This window comes from Myotis yumanensis, unplaced genomic scaffold (genome assembly GCF_028538775.1).
Source record: "Myotis yumanensis isolate MYYU_CA2020_CCGP unplaced genomic scaffold, mMyoYum1.0.hap1 SCAF_5, whole genome shotgun sequence".
Classification (NCBI taxonomy): domain Eukaryota; kingdom Metazoa; phylum Chordata; class Mammalia; order Chiroptera; family Vespertilionidae; genus Myotis; species Myotis yumanensis.
This window is the reverse complement of record NW_027223756.1, coordinates 5,071,983-5,086,872: the sequence shown is the minus strand read 5'-3', so window position 1 is coordinate 5,086,872 and position 14,890 is coordinate 5,071,983. Positions and strand designations below refer to the sequence as shown.

The 14,890-nt window shown below is 58.4% G+C and overlaps 1 protein-coding gene across 1 annotated transcript in view; it reads left to right on the top strand.

The window, feature by feature from the left end:
- ERGIC1 (endoplasmic reticulum-golgi intermediate compartment 1) overlaps nt 1–14,890 on the top strand; it is an 83,246-nt gene that overhangs the window by 47,631 nt on the left and 20,725 nt on the right. The window contains exons 4-5 of the mRNA XM_070414399.1: nt 7,929–8,023; nt 11,978–12,102. Coding sequence (XP_070270500.1) covers nt 7,929–8,023; nt 11,978–12,102 — 220 coding nt within the window. The remainder of the gene's footprint in view (nt 1–7,928; nt 8,024–11,977; nt 12,103–14,890) is intronic.

Here is a 14,890-nt window from a genome sequence, read left to right as displayed (position 1 = left end):
CGAGCACTTTTCCATTCGCGGTGTGAGCGGCTGGAGAGGGAGGGAAGTGGGGACGAGAAGAGAGGCCTTTTGGGGGCCGAGGCTCCATTCAGGGCCTGCAGTGACCCTACGGCCCCTCACTCCTGTTGCCAGGTAACCATAGTACACAAGTTGCCCACAGGGAGTCTGCAGGGTGCAGACTCGGATGACACAGAGAAACCAGAGGGGATAGGCTGCTCCGATGGGGTCTTCCTTCCTTGGAAGCTCGCCTGACCCCTGGGGGGCCCTGCCGGTTCGGGAGGACGGAGCGTCGCCATTCTTTTCCTTTTCGGAGCAGCCGGCCCTCCCTGGCAGTTGTGTGACCGCAGTGGGTCAGCCCCCCTTCGCGCCCCCCCCCCCCCCCCCCCCCCCGGAAATGAGGTCACCGCGGGTTGGATCACACCGCTCCAAGCCTGGCCTGCGGTTATCTGTGACATAAGACGCTATTCTGGCCTGGCCGGTGGGAGAGAGGAGAGCCTGTTTGTTTGGGTGGTTGGACTCCGACCTGGGCCCTGGACAGGCGTTAATTATGCTGGGAAAGGGCCCCCCAGGGTGCTCTGAGGCCTGACTTTCCAGGGCAGCAAGCACCCCCCGCCCCCCCACCTCGGAGAACGTGGCCGCGGAACATTCCAGCCTTTGGCTGCCCAGGCTCTGGCCGCTCTTAATTATTAACCTGATGAGGATTTGTAATAAGAAACTAGCAGCCGGAACTCTCGGTTGACAATTGGTAGCCTGATACAAGACCTCGTAATTTTCCAGTTCTGAATGTGTATCGTAGGCGGCCGGGTGCGAGCCACCCAGGTGAGCCATTCACGATGAGCAGCTCGTCCAGGCTCATGGAACCCCGTGAAGTGGGCACTGCTGTTCGCGTTGGCCCCACTTTACAGCTGGGGAAACTGAGGCACCGGGAGGCGAACACCCCAGTCAGTGAGTTAGTCAGCGGGGGAGCCAGAGCATCGCCGGGCCTGTCTCCCACCCTTCTCTGCCCCGAGCATCTTGGCTCCCTGGGCGCCTGCAGCGCTGCTTCTCGGTCAGAATAGTTGCCTGGGACTTCGATGCTCCCTCCAGGTGAGGTGGGGACTGGCAGGTTACCGTGACCCGTGTTCTCGCAGCTCCCCTGGCAGGCCCAGAGCGGGGAGGCCAGTAGCTTACTAGGAGGAGGAGCTGACTTCTCCCTGGGAGCCCAGAGACCCACCCTGGGTCCTGGCCCGGGAGCCGGGCCGGGTGGAGAGCCGCCGTAGTCACGTGAAGGAGCAGCGGGAGGCCTGCAGGCCTCTGAGCACAGTGGCAGGGTCAGGTTCAGGCCTCTAACACTCACCTCTTAGGAAGAGGTGACCCCGGAGGCCAGGGCCCAGGTGAGGAGGCTGGCGATGACCCAGGGCAGAGGGGCCGAGGGTCCTAGCGCAGCAGCCGTGGAGAAGGCGTGGGGCCGGCCTGGGTGTCTGCGAAGGGCTGATTTCTTGGGCATCATGACACCTGGAATGGTCAGGGTGTCCAACTCCGCGAGCCCGCTTGCATAACCTGCGTCTCTCCCCTCCCCCTCCCTCCCCAGCCCTCGCTTTGGGCCTCACTGCTGTGTAAGTTTCCATTAAACCCACTTGTGAAGCACGGAGGTCAGGGACTTTGGGCAGGAATCCGAACTATTCAAGTGCTCTTTTAAAAGCAAATAAAATTGTTTTCCATCGATGTCATCGGGCTCACGCCTCAGCCGAGAATTTCAAGGCCCTCCATTGCATTCCACCTACGCTCCCCACACACACCTCCCCAGTTCCTCTCTCCTCTCCCTACATGGCGAAGGCTCACCTCCCCCCACCCCCCACGCCATCCGCAGACTCCCTGACGCTGTCTGGCGTCCCCCCACCTGGAATGTGCCCCCCACTCCACCAGCTCTGCTGGTTACCTCCCCCGTTCATTCCGTCTCGGAGACGGTGAACCCCTGCTCTGAGCTGGCGGCTCAGCCCTCGTCTCCTGGGGGAGTCCGCTGCTGCGCACGTGGCGAGTGGCGGGTGGCGGCAGAGGGAGGCTTTGGGGGCGCAAAGGGAGTGAATCCCTGAGCCCCTCCAGGCCCTGTGGCTATTGGGGCTGTGGGTGGGGGTGAGCACCTGACGATTATCAGTGAGATGGTCACACCTGCATCGTCTGCTGGGGCGCCCCTTGCCCCTCAGTTTTTCACTGATTCCTGTCCCACCCCGTGTCATTCCAGGGAAAGAATATGGCACTGGGCTCCCGGGGCTCTAGGTTCAGATCCTGCCTCTACCTCTTCGTGACCGTGTGACCTTGGCCAGGCCATCTGGTTTCATCCTTGTGAAAAGAACAAAGTAACCCCTATCAAACCCGGGCTAGTCCTGCGTATTCAATGAGATGCGACCCGGGAAAGCCCACCAGCGGGGAGCCCAGAATGGGGACGTCTCCTCTGATTGGTCATAAGAGAGGCCAGCTTTTACTCGGGCCTTGGAACTTACTTGGCACCTTACACACATGAACACATTCATTTATGTATTGATTATTTTAAATACGTTTTTTATTGATTTCAGAGAGGAAGGGAGAGAGAGATAGAAACATCAATGATTCGAGAGAATCGTTGATCAGCTGCCTCCTACACACCCCTCACGGGGGATCAAGCTCGCAACTAGGGCATTTGCCCTTGACTGGGACTTGAACCATGACCTCCTGGTTCATAGGTCGGCGGTCAACCACTGAGCCACGCCGGCCAGGCCACACGTGAACACATTTAATCCTCACCACAGCACCCTGGACACTGTTGCTATACCTGTTGTTATCAACTCAGTAAACACTGGTATGAATAATAGCAGGGAAAGTAGTGGACATTTATGGAGCACTTACTGTTTACGAAGGTCGTGCCACGTCTGTGGTTGCCCCCGACCTATGTCTGGGGAAACCGAGGCTGATGGAGGCAAAGCCCCTTGGCCAAGGTCAGTCGGCCAGGAGGTGGCAGAGCCAGGATTTGACCCCGAGAGCCTGGACTTCCACCACGATGCCCTCTACCAGAGTTCAGTGAGTGGCAGACAGCCCTGCCCGGGCAGCCTGTGTTTTATGGCCAGTCCTCACACAGCCCTGGGGAGTAGCCGGAATCCATAGCCCATTTTCGTCTGTCTGTCTTTCTCCTTTCCTCTTTTTCTCCCTCTCCTCCTTCCTGTTTCTCTTTCCTTTTTTTAGTGAGGCGTCTATAGCCTAGAGACGGCAAAGTGCACAGAGCTCGAAGATGAGACTTGATGCATGTTTGCCTGTATTTACATCACATCACATCACCCTCACCCCGACATCCACGTCACCATCACCCCGACATCCTCGTCACCATCACCCCGACATCCACATCACCATCACCCCGACATCCACATCACCATCACCCCGACATCTTCATCACCATCACCCCGACATCCTCATCACCATCACCCCGACATCCTCATCACCATCACCCCGACATCCACGTCACCATCACCCCGACATCCTCGTCACCATCACCCCGACATCCTCATCACCCTCACCCCGACATCCACATCACCATCACCCCGACATCCACGTCACCCTCACCCCGACATCCACGTCACCCTCACCCCGACATCCTCATCACTATCACCCCGACATCCACGTCACCCTCATCCCGACATCCTCATCACCATCACCCCGACATCCATATCACCCTCACCCCGACATCCTCATCACCCTCACCCCGACATCCACGTCACCCTCACCCCGACATCCTCATCACCATCACCCCGACATCCACGTCACCCTCACCCCGACATCCTCGTCACCATCACCCCGACATCCACATCACCATCACCCCGACATCCACGTCACCCTCACCCCGACATCCTCGTCACCATCACCCCGACATCCACATCACCATCACCCCGACATCCACGTCACCCTCACCCCGACATCCTCATCACCCTTACCCCGACATCCACGTCACCCTCACCCCGACATCCTCGTCACCATCACCCCGACATCCACATCACCCTCACCCCGACATCCTCATCACCCTCACCCCGACATCCTCATCACCATCACCCCGACATCCACGTCACCCTCACCCCGACATCCACGTCACCATCACCCCGACATCCACATCACCATCACCCCGACCAGACAACACATTTCCACAAGCTGGGAGGTTCCCTGTCTCCCCTCTCAGTCAGTAACCTCCCCGCCCCCCACTATTCTGACTTCTGTTACCATAGATTAATTCTGCCTGTCTTTATGTTTTTTTAATATATTTTTTATTGATTTCAGAGAGGAAGGGAGAGGGAGAGAGTTAGAAACACCAATGATGAGAGAGAATCATTCACCGGCTGCCTCCTGCACGCTCCACACTGGGCCTGAGCCGCAACCAGGGCCTGTGCCCGGACCCGGAATCAAACCGTGACCTCTTGGTTCATTGGTTCACAAGTCAATGCTCTCCCACGCCGGCCGGGCTAATTCTGCCTGTCTTTACACTTCATAGAAAGTTCTACCGTTTTACAGGCTCAGAGAGGTGAAGCGACTTGTCCCAGGTCCCCCAGCTTCTCCGTGGCAGAGCCAGGGGGCGAGCCCACATCTGTCTGTCGCTGCCCCAGGGTCTTCTCGATTGTTGGTGAATCCATAAAAAGTTTATTTTTGCTCCCAATGGGCTTTTAAAATCACCTGTGAAAACCAGTTCGGCCCTGGGCAACGAGGTGAGCCAGCCTGGCAGGCCCCTGGGATGACACAGTGGGTGGGCTTGTGGCGCCGGCTGAGCGGCAGGAAGCCAGCAGCCTGGAACGTTGCCTGGGACTCGCTGGGAAGGAAGGTGGCCGTATCGACCTCATCGGGGTGGCACAGGTGGCCGCACCGTTCGTCCCACAGCCCCGGGCTCTTCAGGGCGGCGCCTGGGAGCGGCCAGCTCTGGCCTCACGTTACAGCCTGAGCTCGCCAGGTAGTGGGTTTCCCACCCTCCCCAGCCCCTCTGTCTGGGGAGCCAGGGCCCCTGGGCCGGGAGGGGCCTCCCGCAGGGGGCCTCCAGGGCGTGCTCACCTGGGCGCCACACCTGAGGCTCACCTTGCTCTGGGAGCTGAGGTCACCTCCCAAGGATTGCCAAGGGCTGACATCATCCCACAATCCCTCAGTGCTGCTCGGGGCCCGCCTCCCAGGTGGGAGAGGTGAGCGGCGTCAAGGAAGAGTCTCACTGGGCTGGGAAGGGAGGCTGGGGCTCTCGGTGACCCGGTGACCGTTCTGTTAATCACCCCAAAGCTCATTGTTCAGCCACCCTCCTGAGGCTGGGGTGGGAAGCGGGCGCTGAAGCATTCGGCCCTGAGATGTCCATCCTCCAGCACCACCCCTGCCATCCTGTGCGCTCCTCCCCCTGGCTCATTGGTCCTTCCTGTTCTTCAATGCCGGCCAACGCCACGAGCCTGCCAAGCACAGGCCCTTGTCCCCCCACCCCGCACGCCATGGCCTCGGAGGCCCAGGGTCCCCCCTCGTGTTCCCCGTTGACCCTGGATGCTGAGGACAAGGAGGAGGAGGCCAGGGGAACCCTGGAGCTCGGGCAGAAGGCAGACCGGGCCGGGTTGGGGTTGCAGCTTAGCCATGTCCTGCTGTGTGGCCTTGGGGATGGGACTCACCCTCTCTGAGCCTCGGTTTCCTGCCTGTAGAATGGGGATCAGGACATTCCGCAGGGTCAGGCGGGACCACGTGAATGCCCACAGACCCGATTGGGCCGTTCCCGGCTTGATGGGCAGGAGGCCCAGCCACCTGAAGGCTGAGCTGTGCAGGCCTCGCTCTCATTCCTAGGAACACTCTTGTGACCCCGGCATGTGTTGTGAGCGAGCCCACTGTTCCACACGAGGGGCTGGGCACAAAGGCAGGGTCTTAGTAAAAACCAACCGCCCTGGCCCTGGCCTGACTCATTCTTTCCCCAAGAAGTGGCCGCTGACGAGGCTCTCACAGGGTCGGACTGGTTAGAGCCGCAGTCCTTTATGTACAGCCTGTGCCCAGGACCCCAGGGGCCGCCTGGCACTGCCCGTAGCTGCCCACGAGGCCTGTAGATTCAGCTCCCTCCCATGGAGGGGCGCTATCTCGGAACCAGGCATCCGACACGGCTCCCAGGGATGTCTCCAAGGCACCTCGAGCTCAGCAGCCACATGGAACCAGTGGCTTTCCCTCCCACCATCCCGCTTCTCTTCCAGTGAATGGTTCCAGAAGGAGACGTCACGCCCTGGCCATCAGGGAGTCCGCCTGCTCTGGCACCCCTACCCTCCTCTCCATCCCCCCACACCGGGCCAGGCACCCGCTGTCACCTGCACCTGCAGCAGCCTCCTCCCGGTCTCCGAAGGCACGGTGGCCCCTCCGGGCAGCCTTTCTTGTGGCAGACAGGGAGGCTATTACATGCAGCCTGATCGTGGCGCTGGGCTCGGGTTCAAGTGCAAAGCCTCCTCATGGCCTCAGAGCCCACCTGGCCCGGCCCCCGCCCATCCTCTGACTGCTGCACCCCCACTCTCCTCTGCTCCACACTGCAGCCAGCGACCCCCACTCCCCTCTGCTGCACACTGCAGCTAGCGACCTCCATTCTGTTCCCCAAGGAGCCGTGCCCCTCCCACTCCCAGGCCTCTGCCCCGCTGTCCCAAGAGACCCCCCCCCCCCCTTGTCAGGACAGCTCCTCACCCTCAGACCTCAGCGGCCACCTCCTCAGAGCAGTCTTCCCAGCCACCCTCCTGAGGGCAGCCACGCCGCCTGTCCCTCTGGAGCTGGGGGGGGTGGGGGGGCCCATGTCTTTCCGTCAAGCAGTCACCTGGTTGGCTGTTTACCCAGGAGGCGGGGTGTCTGAGCTCCGGGAGGGCCGAGACCAGGGCGCCTGGGTCCTCTCACTCCAGTGCCGGGCAGGCCGGGTGCTCAGACCTACAGGTTGAATGGATGAGCATCGCTCGCGGATCCCAGTGTGTTGCTGTTGTCCCCAACGGCAAGGTGTCCTGGCTGGCCTTCGAGCCACCTGCCCGACACTGTGCCTCCCCCAGAGTGTCCCCTCCCCCTCCCTGAACCCGGGACTGTTACCTCACGCGGCAAAGGGACTTTACAGTGTGATTACATCAGGGGTCTTGAGATGGGAAGGTGACCCTGGTCGCACAGGTAGGCAGGGCGAAAGCACAGGGCTTCTCAGAGGATGGTGGGCGTGCGAGGGGAGGACACACCACAGGCCGCTGGGAAGAGAGGAAGGGGCTGCGAGCTGAGCGGCCTCCGGACCCCGAAAAAGGCAGGAAAATGCCTTCTCCCCTGCAGAACGCGTCTAGACTCTGACCTCCAGGAGAGCCATTAACTTTTAAGTCACAAACTTTCTGACAGTTCGTTGCAGCAGCCACAAGACACTGCTACATCGCTCCAGTGTTCTCAGACCCGGTACCCGCCCAGGGTTTGTGAGAGTCGGGGCAGGAGGGGCGCTCAAGAGAGGAGGAAGGGCCCGGCCAGTGTGGCCCAGTGGTTGAGCGGCGACTTATGAACCAGGAGGTCACGGTTGGATTCCTGGTCAAGGCACAGGCCCGGGTTGCAGGCTCGATCCCCAATAGGGGGTGTGCAGGAGGCAGCCGATCTCTCTCCATCCCCCTTCCTCTCTGAAATCAATAAAAACATATTTAAAAAAAAAAAAAGAAAAGACAGAAGAAGAGGTGACAGCTGCGGAGTTCCCACAGAGAGAGGCCAGGCTGGGATTGGAGCTTGAATCCGACTCATGCTCTTGCCTTGACCCACTCCTCCCTCCAATGCTAGGCGGGCACCTGCCATCGCCAGCCGTGGGACGGGAGCCCCGCTGGCCTGTACCTGAGCAGGCGCAGGCTCCCCTGGAGGGAGCGCAGGCTCGGAGCTGGAGTCACCACGCCAGGTGGTCCCCGGCGGCCCCCTGCCCCCCTCTAAGCCAAGGCTCCCGTGCTTGTCTCCCTCAGTGTGAACGAGCTGTACGTCGATGACCCGGACAAGGACAGCGGGGGCAAAATCGACGTCAGCCTGAACATCAGTTTACCCAACTTGCACTGTGACTGTGAGTATTCCCAGCAGCCCTCCCCTCAGCAAGACACTGCCCCCCCGCCACTCCACACACACACACACACACACACCCCCCCCCCCCCGTGTAGGCAGAGCTCGGGTGCACAATTGGCCAGGCAACCAGGACCAGCTAAACCAGTGATGGCGAACCTTTTGAGCTCGGCGTGTCAGCATTTTGAAAAACCCTAACTTAACTCTGGTGCCGTGTCACATATAGACATTTTTTGATATTTGCAACCATAGTAAAACAAAGATGTATATTTTTGATATTTATTTTATATATTTAAATGCCATTTAACAAAGAAAAATCAACCAAAAAAATGAGTTCGTGTGTCACCTCGGACACGCTTGTCATAGGTTCGCCATCACTGAGCTAAACAAACAGCGCAAGCTGCCAACCACAGGTGGCATGGGATTCTCCACGCTCCTGGGGGGAGAGTGTGATCACATGTGAATGCGCTTGGTGGTTTTCTGGGATAAAAATCAAGAAATTGCTAACAGGGGCTACCTCTGGAGAGTAGCCGTGTGTGTGTGTGTGTGTGTCTGTGCGTGTGTGTCTGTGCGTGTGTCTGTGTGTGTTGACGGGGGTGGGGGCGTCTCTTAGGTCAGAGAAGCGGAGTTAGGTTGCCTGCAAATGGCTGATTGAGGGAGGACTCTCAGAAGGAACATGTTAGGGCGTCAGGGAGGTGAGAGGACACGCAGAGATGCTTGGCCTGTGAATGACACTGCAGGTGGTCCCTCCTGGTAGCCAGGGGCCGGGCTGTTATTATCCGCATCCTTGATATCCTTGACCAACGGCTGCAGGGTGGGGTGTGGGTGATGGGTGGGGGTCGTATAACCCCCCAAGCATCTCAAGGCAAGGGGACCCCCAACCAGCCAAGAGTAGTCACCCGGAAAGGGATGCAGCTCTGAGCTGTCAGCAGCCGCCGGGAAACTTCCTTTTTCACTTCACGCTCTATTTTGTTTGTTTCATTTGTTTCAACCAAGAGAATGAATTATTTGTGTAGACAGAACTCATTGGGAGAGTGGTGTGTGGCATCAGATTCTGGCTCTTTTGGTCAGTAAAACTGTGACTCTGGCTGAGGCAACCTCTCCGGCCTCAGTTTCCTCATCTGTAAAATGGGCTTGGTGCTATCTGTTGCCTGAAGCTGTTGAGAGGATGTGGTAAGCTGGTTCTTAGGCTTGTGGGCGAGTGGACTGGGGGTCCCCCCTGGGACTGGGGTTCTGGCAGTTCCTCTGCCCCAGCCTGGCACGTAACCCCCCTTCCTTCCTATTGAAGGGCAGCACATTGGGCGGGTCTGCAGGCAAAGATAGGGGGTCCGCCCTGTTACTGCTTTTGCTGAGAATTGCATCACAATCCTGAATCCACAGCGGGGCCCCGAGCCAGGGAACCTGTTGAAATAGGTCGGCTTTATTTTTATTTTATCCTCTTTCTCTTAGAAAAATAACTCATCTGGCAGCTTCTCATTCAGGAACTGGTCATGTCTCTGGAACAAGGAAATTCTTAGGCCAGAGGCCTGGGGCCAGCGGGACAGGGGAGGGAAGGGATGTGGTTCTAGGCTTCGTCCCAGCTCCAGGCAGCGGCCCAAGAGGGGCCAGCGACCTCCAGCGGCGGCCGCGCTGGCTCCTGGGGTCCGACCCCTCTGTGGGGCCGTCCCCCGACCCTCGTGGCTCCTGCTGGAGCCCCACACCCTGGAACTTTTCAAAAAGAACTGCAAGTTTATATTACAGAGAAACAAATGTGTGCTCATCATTGTACCTTTGGAAAATCCAGAGCCGCAGCGAGAGAAGAAATCGCCCATCCTTCACCCCCCGCGACAGCCTCGGCTGGCGGTCCAGGCCGTTCCGTCCCGCTGGCTTTCCCTTCGCACATTTCTACACCCGGCTGAGCTCATGCTGCATGTGCAGTCTCATATCCTGCTTTTCCAACGATGGGCTTTTTGGGTTACACAACTAACACAGGAATACAGATTTTTTTAAAATTTCTTAATAAGATACATGTTCAAACTACAGAAGTAGATCAAGAAAAAAGTAAAAGAAATACATGTTCCCCAGGGTGCCACCCGCCCCAGAGGTGGCCTCTGCCAGCAGTGGGGACCCCTCCCCCCACCTCTGTGTCCGTCTGTCTGTCTGCCAGCCTGCCTGTCAACATTCTTTCTTTTCTTTTTCCATCATTGAGACCCAACTGTTTGGGGCCTTTTGGGGTTTCTTTTTCCAGCTGATATCTTGGAGCTGTTCTTCGATGCCTCATAGGATTAGCGAAACAGTAACCACAGCTACCATTGCTGCAGCTCAGAGTCTGGGCCGGGCCCCGCCTGGAACACTTGAGCTGTGTTAAGGCGAGAGGTGTGCTAAAGGGCCTGTGGGCTCCGTGGGTTCCAATCCAAGCTTCATCTTTTCTTAGCTGTGAGATCTCAGGCTTAACCTGCCTGTGCCTCAGTGTCTCCCCCCAAAGAATGGGTCTGACAATGTGACCTGCCCCACAGGGGTGTTCAGAGGGAACATTCTTACCTAAGAGGCACCTCGAGGCGTGTCTAGCGCAGTTTTTTCTCCTCCTCAGACATGGAGGCTGGAGCACAGAGAGGTTAGGTAACTTGTCCCAGGTGCAGCCCCACACCCGTGGCCACAGCCCTGCCCTGGGCGGCCTCTCCACATCCCTGCCGCCCGGCATTCCTGAGGAGGCCGTTGCATTGACCAGGCGCTGTCGACGGCAGCTGGGCTGCTTCCAGTTGTCTCGGTTTCAAATAAGGCTGCCTGAGAGCCCCCTGCACACGCCTGGTCACGTGTGCATCTGGGAGACAGGCTCCCGGGATGGAACTGCTGACTCAAACGGGGACCCGCTGCTCGAGCCTCACGCCCATGTCCTGCAGACCCGTGAGCAGCCTCGTCAAGGGCTGCATCCCGTTCTCTTCTCTGGATGGGCCCTGGTCCACGTCCCCGTCTCCATGAGGAATCGGTTCCCTTTTAAGATGAGCTCACTTGAAGTGTTGCTTCCAGCTGCCCTTTCTCTATATGGCAACCTCCGTCCTAGCATTCTTCTCAGGGAAGTGCCTGCGTTTCTGTAGTTATGGGGACCCCACCACCACCACCACCTTGCCACTTGGACCCTCTCAGGACAAGCAGTTGGCATGCGCCTGCCCATTTTCCAGGCTGGGAAGCTGAGTCACAGAGGTGGTGGAGTCACACTGGAGTCGAGGACCAGGACTCCCCAGGTTTCCCATCTAGTGTACTGAGCAACCCCAAAAAGTGCCTGAGCCCCTGCAGGGCGGGCCTGGAGGAACAGGCATGGGGGTAAAGGAAGGTGTGAATGAATGAAGAATGAGTAATGAATGAATGAATGAGCTGGTTTAACCAGGGAACCCAGAGGCTGACTGAGGTACAGGAAGTGCTGAGCTCATTAAGCACTTGCCCCTCCTGGGCATGAGACCCTGTCTGAGCGTTTTCGATACGGATGAGCTGTGTGAGCCTCGTGATTCCCCAAGGAAGGCTGCATTGTCGTCACCCCATTTCCCAAGAAAGAAACGGAGGCCTAGACAGATGAAGAGCCTCTGCCCGGGTGGGTGGTGGGTAAAGGCCGGCAGGGCAAGGCCTCAGACCTCCTCCTCACCCTGACCCTCTGCTGTCTGCTGCAGCCTCCACCTAGCAGAGTGTCACCCCTGCACCCCACAGTCCCCCATCACTGGCCCCATTAGCTGCTGCCCCCCCATTTCTTTCCCCTCGTCCTTTCCAGCCGCAGACAGTGGGGTGGGGGGTGGGGGTGGAGTGTAGAGGCGGCTGGCTCCCTCTTAGTCCAGGGTCACTCTCTCCTCCTCCGATGGCTGACCTCCCCTCTGTGACTGGGCCCCAGACCTTGAGCCCAGCCCGGCCTGTCCCTGGAGTGGACGGGGGAGGGGGCCGGCCTTCACCCCGTGTCTCTGGCTGTTTGTGACTCCCCTCCTTGTCCTCGCAGTGGTCGGGCTGGACATCCAGGATGAGATGGGCAGGCATGAAGTGGGGCACATCGACAACTCCATGAAGGTCCCACTGAACAGCGGGGCGGGCTGCCGCTTCGAGGGCCAGTTCAGCATCAACAAGGTACGGAGAGCCGTCTGTGCAGCCCCACCGCCTCGGCCCTCTGCCTCCCCGGAAACCGATGGCGGAGTGTGCACCCCCTCGCCTCCCCCAGGCGTTCCCAGCGGGTGGGGTCAACACCCAGGGGTCTGGCAGTTCCTGCTGAGAGTCTGCGTGGGGGATCCAGGCTCCCTGGGGTTTGGAGCCCCTGCTGGCTGGAGCAGGTGGGTGGGAGGGGGCGGGTGGGTGGCAGGGAGTGGAGGTGAGAAGACGGCAGCTTTGGCAGCCCTGAGCCCTGCATTTGCATCTCAGCTCCATCCCCTCTTGGCCAAGCAACGCCCTCCAAGTCACTCAACCCATCTTAGCCTCCGTTGTTTTGTTTGTTTTATGTATTTTATTGATTTTTTTTACAGAGAGGAAGGGAGAGGGATAGAGAGTTAGAAACGTCGATGAGAGAGAAACATCGATCAGCTGCCTCCTGCACACCCCCCACTGGTGATATACCCGAAATCAAGGTACATGCCCTTGGTCGGAATCAAACCTGGGACCCTTTAGTCTGCAGGCCAATGCTCTATCCACTAAGCCAAACCGGTTAGGGCTCTGTTATTTTTATTGTTTGTTTTTTTCTTCCAAAAAATTATTTTTATTGATTTCAGAGAGGAAGGAAGAAAGAGATAGAAACATCAGTGATGAGAGAGAACCACTGATCAGCTGCCTCTTGCACACCCACACCAAGGGTCAAACCTTCAACCCAGGCCACATGCCCTGACCGAGGATCCAACTGTGACCTCCTGGTTCATAGCTTGACATTCAACCACTGAGCCTTGGTTTTTACATCTTTAGGTGGAGGGTGGGGTGGTGATAATCATCTAATGATCCCCCTCCCTTCACAATGTTTGTGTGAGGATTAAGTGGGCTATTACACATTCATTCATTCCAAAAAATTTTATCAAGCACCTTCCAAGGCCCAGGGTAGGTTATCAGCTCAGGGGCAACGCGTGGAATGGGTGGGCGGAGTCCCAGTGCTGGTGACCTTCGTCTGGTGCAGGGAGACGACATATACGAGCTGTAACGAACTGAAAAGCGTTACGACCCAGGCATCCCGGCCCCCGGACTCCTGCTCCTCCCCCTGGTCCCCTGTTGCTTCCTCTTGTCCACACCTCGGTCACACGTGATGTGACCAGCGTGTCCATTCACTTCAGAGCACAGCTCAGGCCAGCCTCTGCCCCCCACCCTTGACCGGTGAATGGTTCATGCCTTTGAGGGGCTCACAGTTGCTTGGATAAGAAAGCCCGCCATGGTGACGGGCGGGTGAGGCTCACAGCAGGCCCCACCCTTTATCTCGCAGCGTCAGGCTTACGCTTGCCATGGCCTCCTTATCTCTCCATCAGGAAGCTGGCCAGCAGCCAGAGGTCAGAGGTCACGTGTTTCAAGCTGCACGGCAGCCCAGACTCCCCGCTTACTCACCCGGCGCCCCCGGAGGCGGGCAGGATCGGCGGGGGGTTGGGGGCCTGGCTTCTCTATATTTTTAAAACCCATCAGAGGCACTGACGCAGGTTCCTAAGTCACAGGCTCTAAAAGCGTCGACTTTTCTTTCTCCGGCCCAGTGTGTGCTGGCATGAGTCAGCCACCTGTGATGGATTCTGTGCGGAGGGGGCGCGGGCCACTGAGTCACAGCCCGAGGGGTGGCAGCGGGTGGCAGATGCGCAGGAGCCGGGCTCCTTGACTCACTTAACTCTGGGACGTGAGGCCCCGGCCCCAAACCCGATTCTGAACTCTGCCCACGTCCACGGGGCCCAGGTCACCGTGTAGAGGAGCCCTGAAGGACACGCCAGACGCCACGCGTGTCTTATTTCCGGGGGTGGAAGGTGACGGGGACTGTGGTCCTGACTATATCATGTGAATTTTTTATAATGCGGATGTATCCAGGTATTATTTACAGAAGTAAAAGTGGTGTTTAAAATGTGTTTTTAATATATATTTTTTATTGATTTCAGAAAGAGGAAGGGAGAGAGAGAGATAGAAACATTAATGATGAGAGAGAATCATTCACCGGCTGCCTCCTGCACGTCCCCCCACTGGGGATCGAGCCCACAACCCGGCCATGTGCCCTGACCAGGAATCGAACCCTGGCCTCCTGGTTCATAGGTCGACGCTCAACCACTGAGCCACGCCAGCCGGGCACGTTTAAAATACGTTTAAACGCAGTGGCTCTTGCCTGGCCCTGGCTGTGTACATGCTGTGCCCTCTTCAGGAGGGTCCTCTCTCGGCTCTGACGACAAACACACCCATCCTCTAACCCAACCCAGTAACGACCGCCATCGGCTTGCACGCGTCACCTCATTGAATCCTCCCAGGAGCCCTCGTGGTTATCATCCCCGTTTTGCTGATGGGGAAACTGAGGCACAGAGTAGCTACTGACCATGCCCGAGCTCCCCAGCTGGGAAGTGGGGCCAGCCTGGCCCGTGTGTGACGCTCACTCAGCTGCTGCTCTGTCACCGTCCTTGGGCCCCTGGAGCGGGCGATGTGTCCCTCCCGGGAGATCTGACCGAGCTGCCATTCACGCTCACCCTAGAACCCGTGGCTGCCTGCACCTCCTCCTCCCAGCTCCCTGGGCCCAGGGCCCGGCTCCGTGCTAGCCACTCGATTGCTAGCTCGCCGAGGCCGGGTCACGTCCCGTTGGCCAGGTTCCTCCCATGTCAGCCCCCAGCTCAGGCCCCAGTGCAGACAGGACTGTTCCCGAGAGAGACCCAGAGTGTTTGAAACAGGTGTGCTTGCAAAATAAGCCACACTTCCTCCTCTCAGGGGGAGC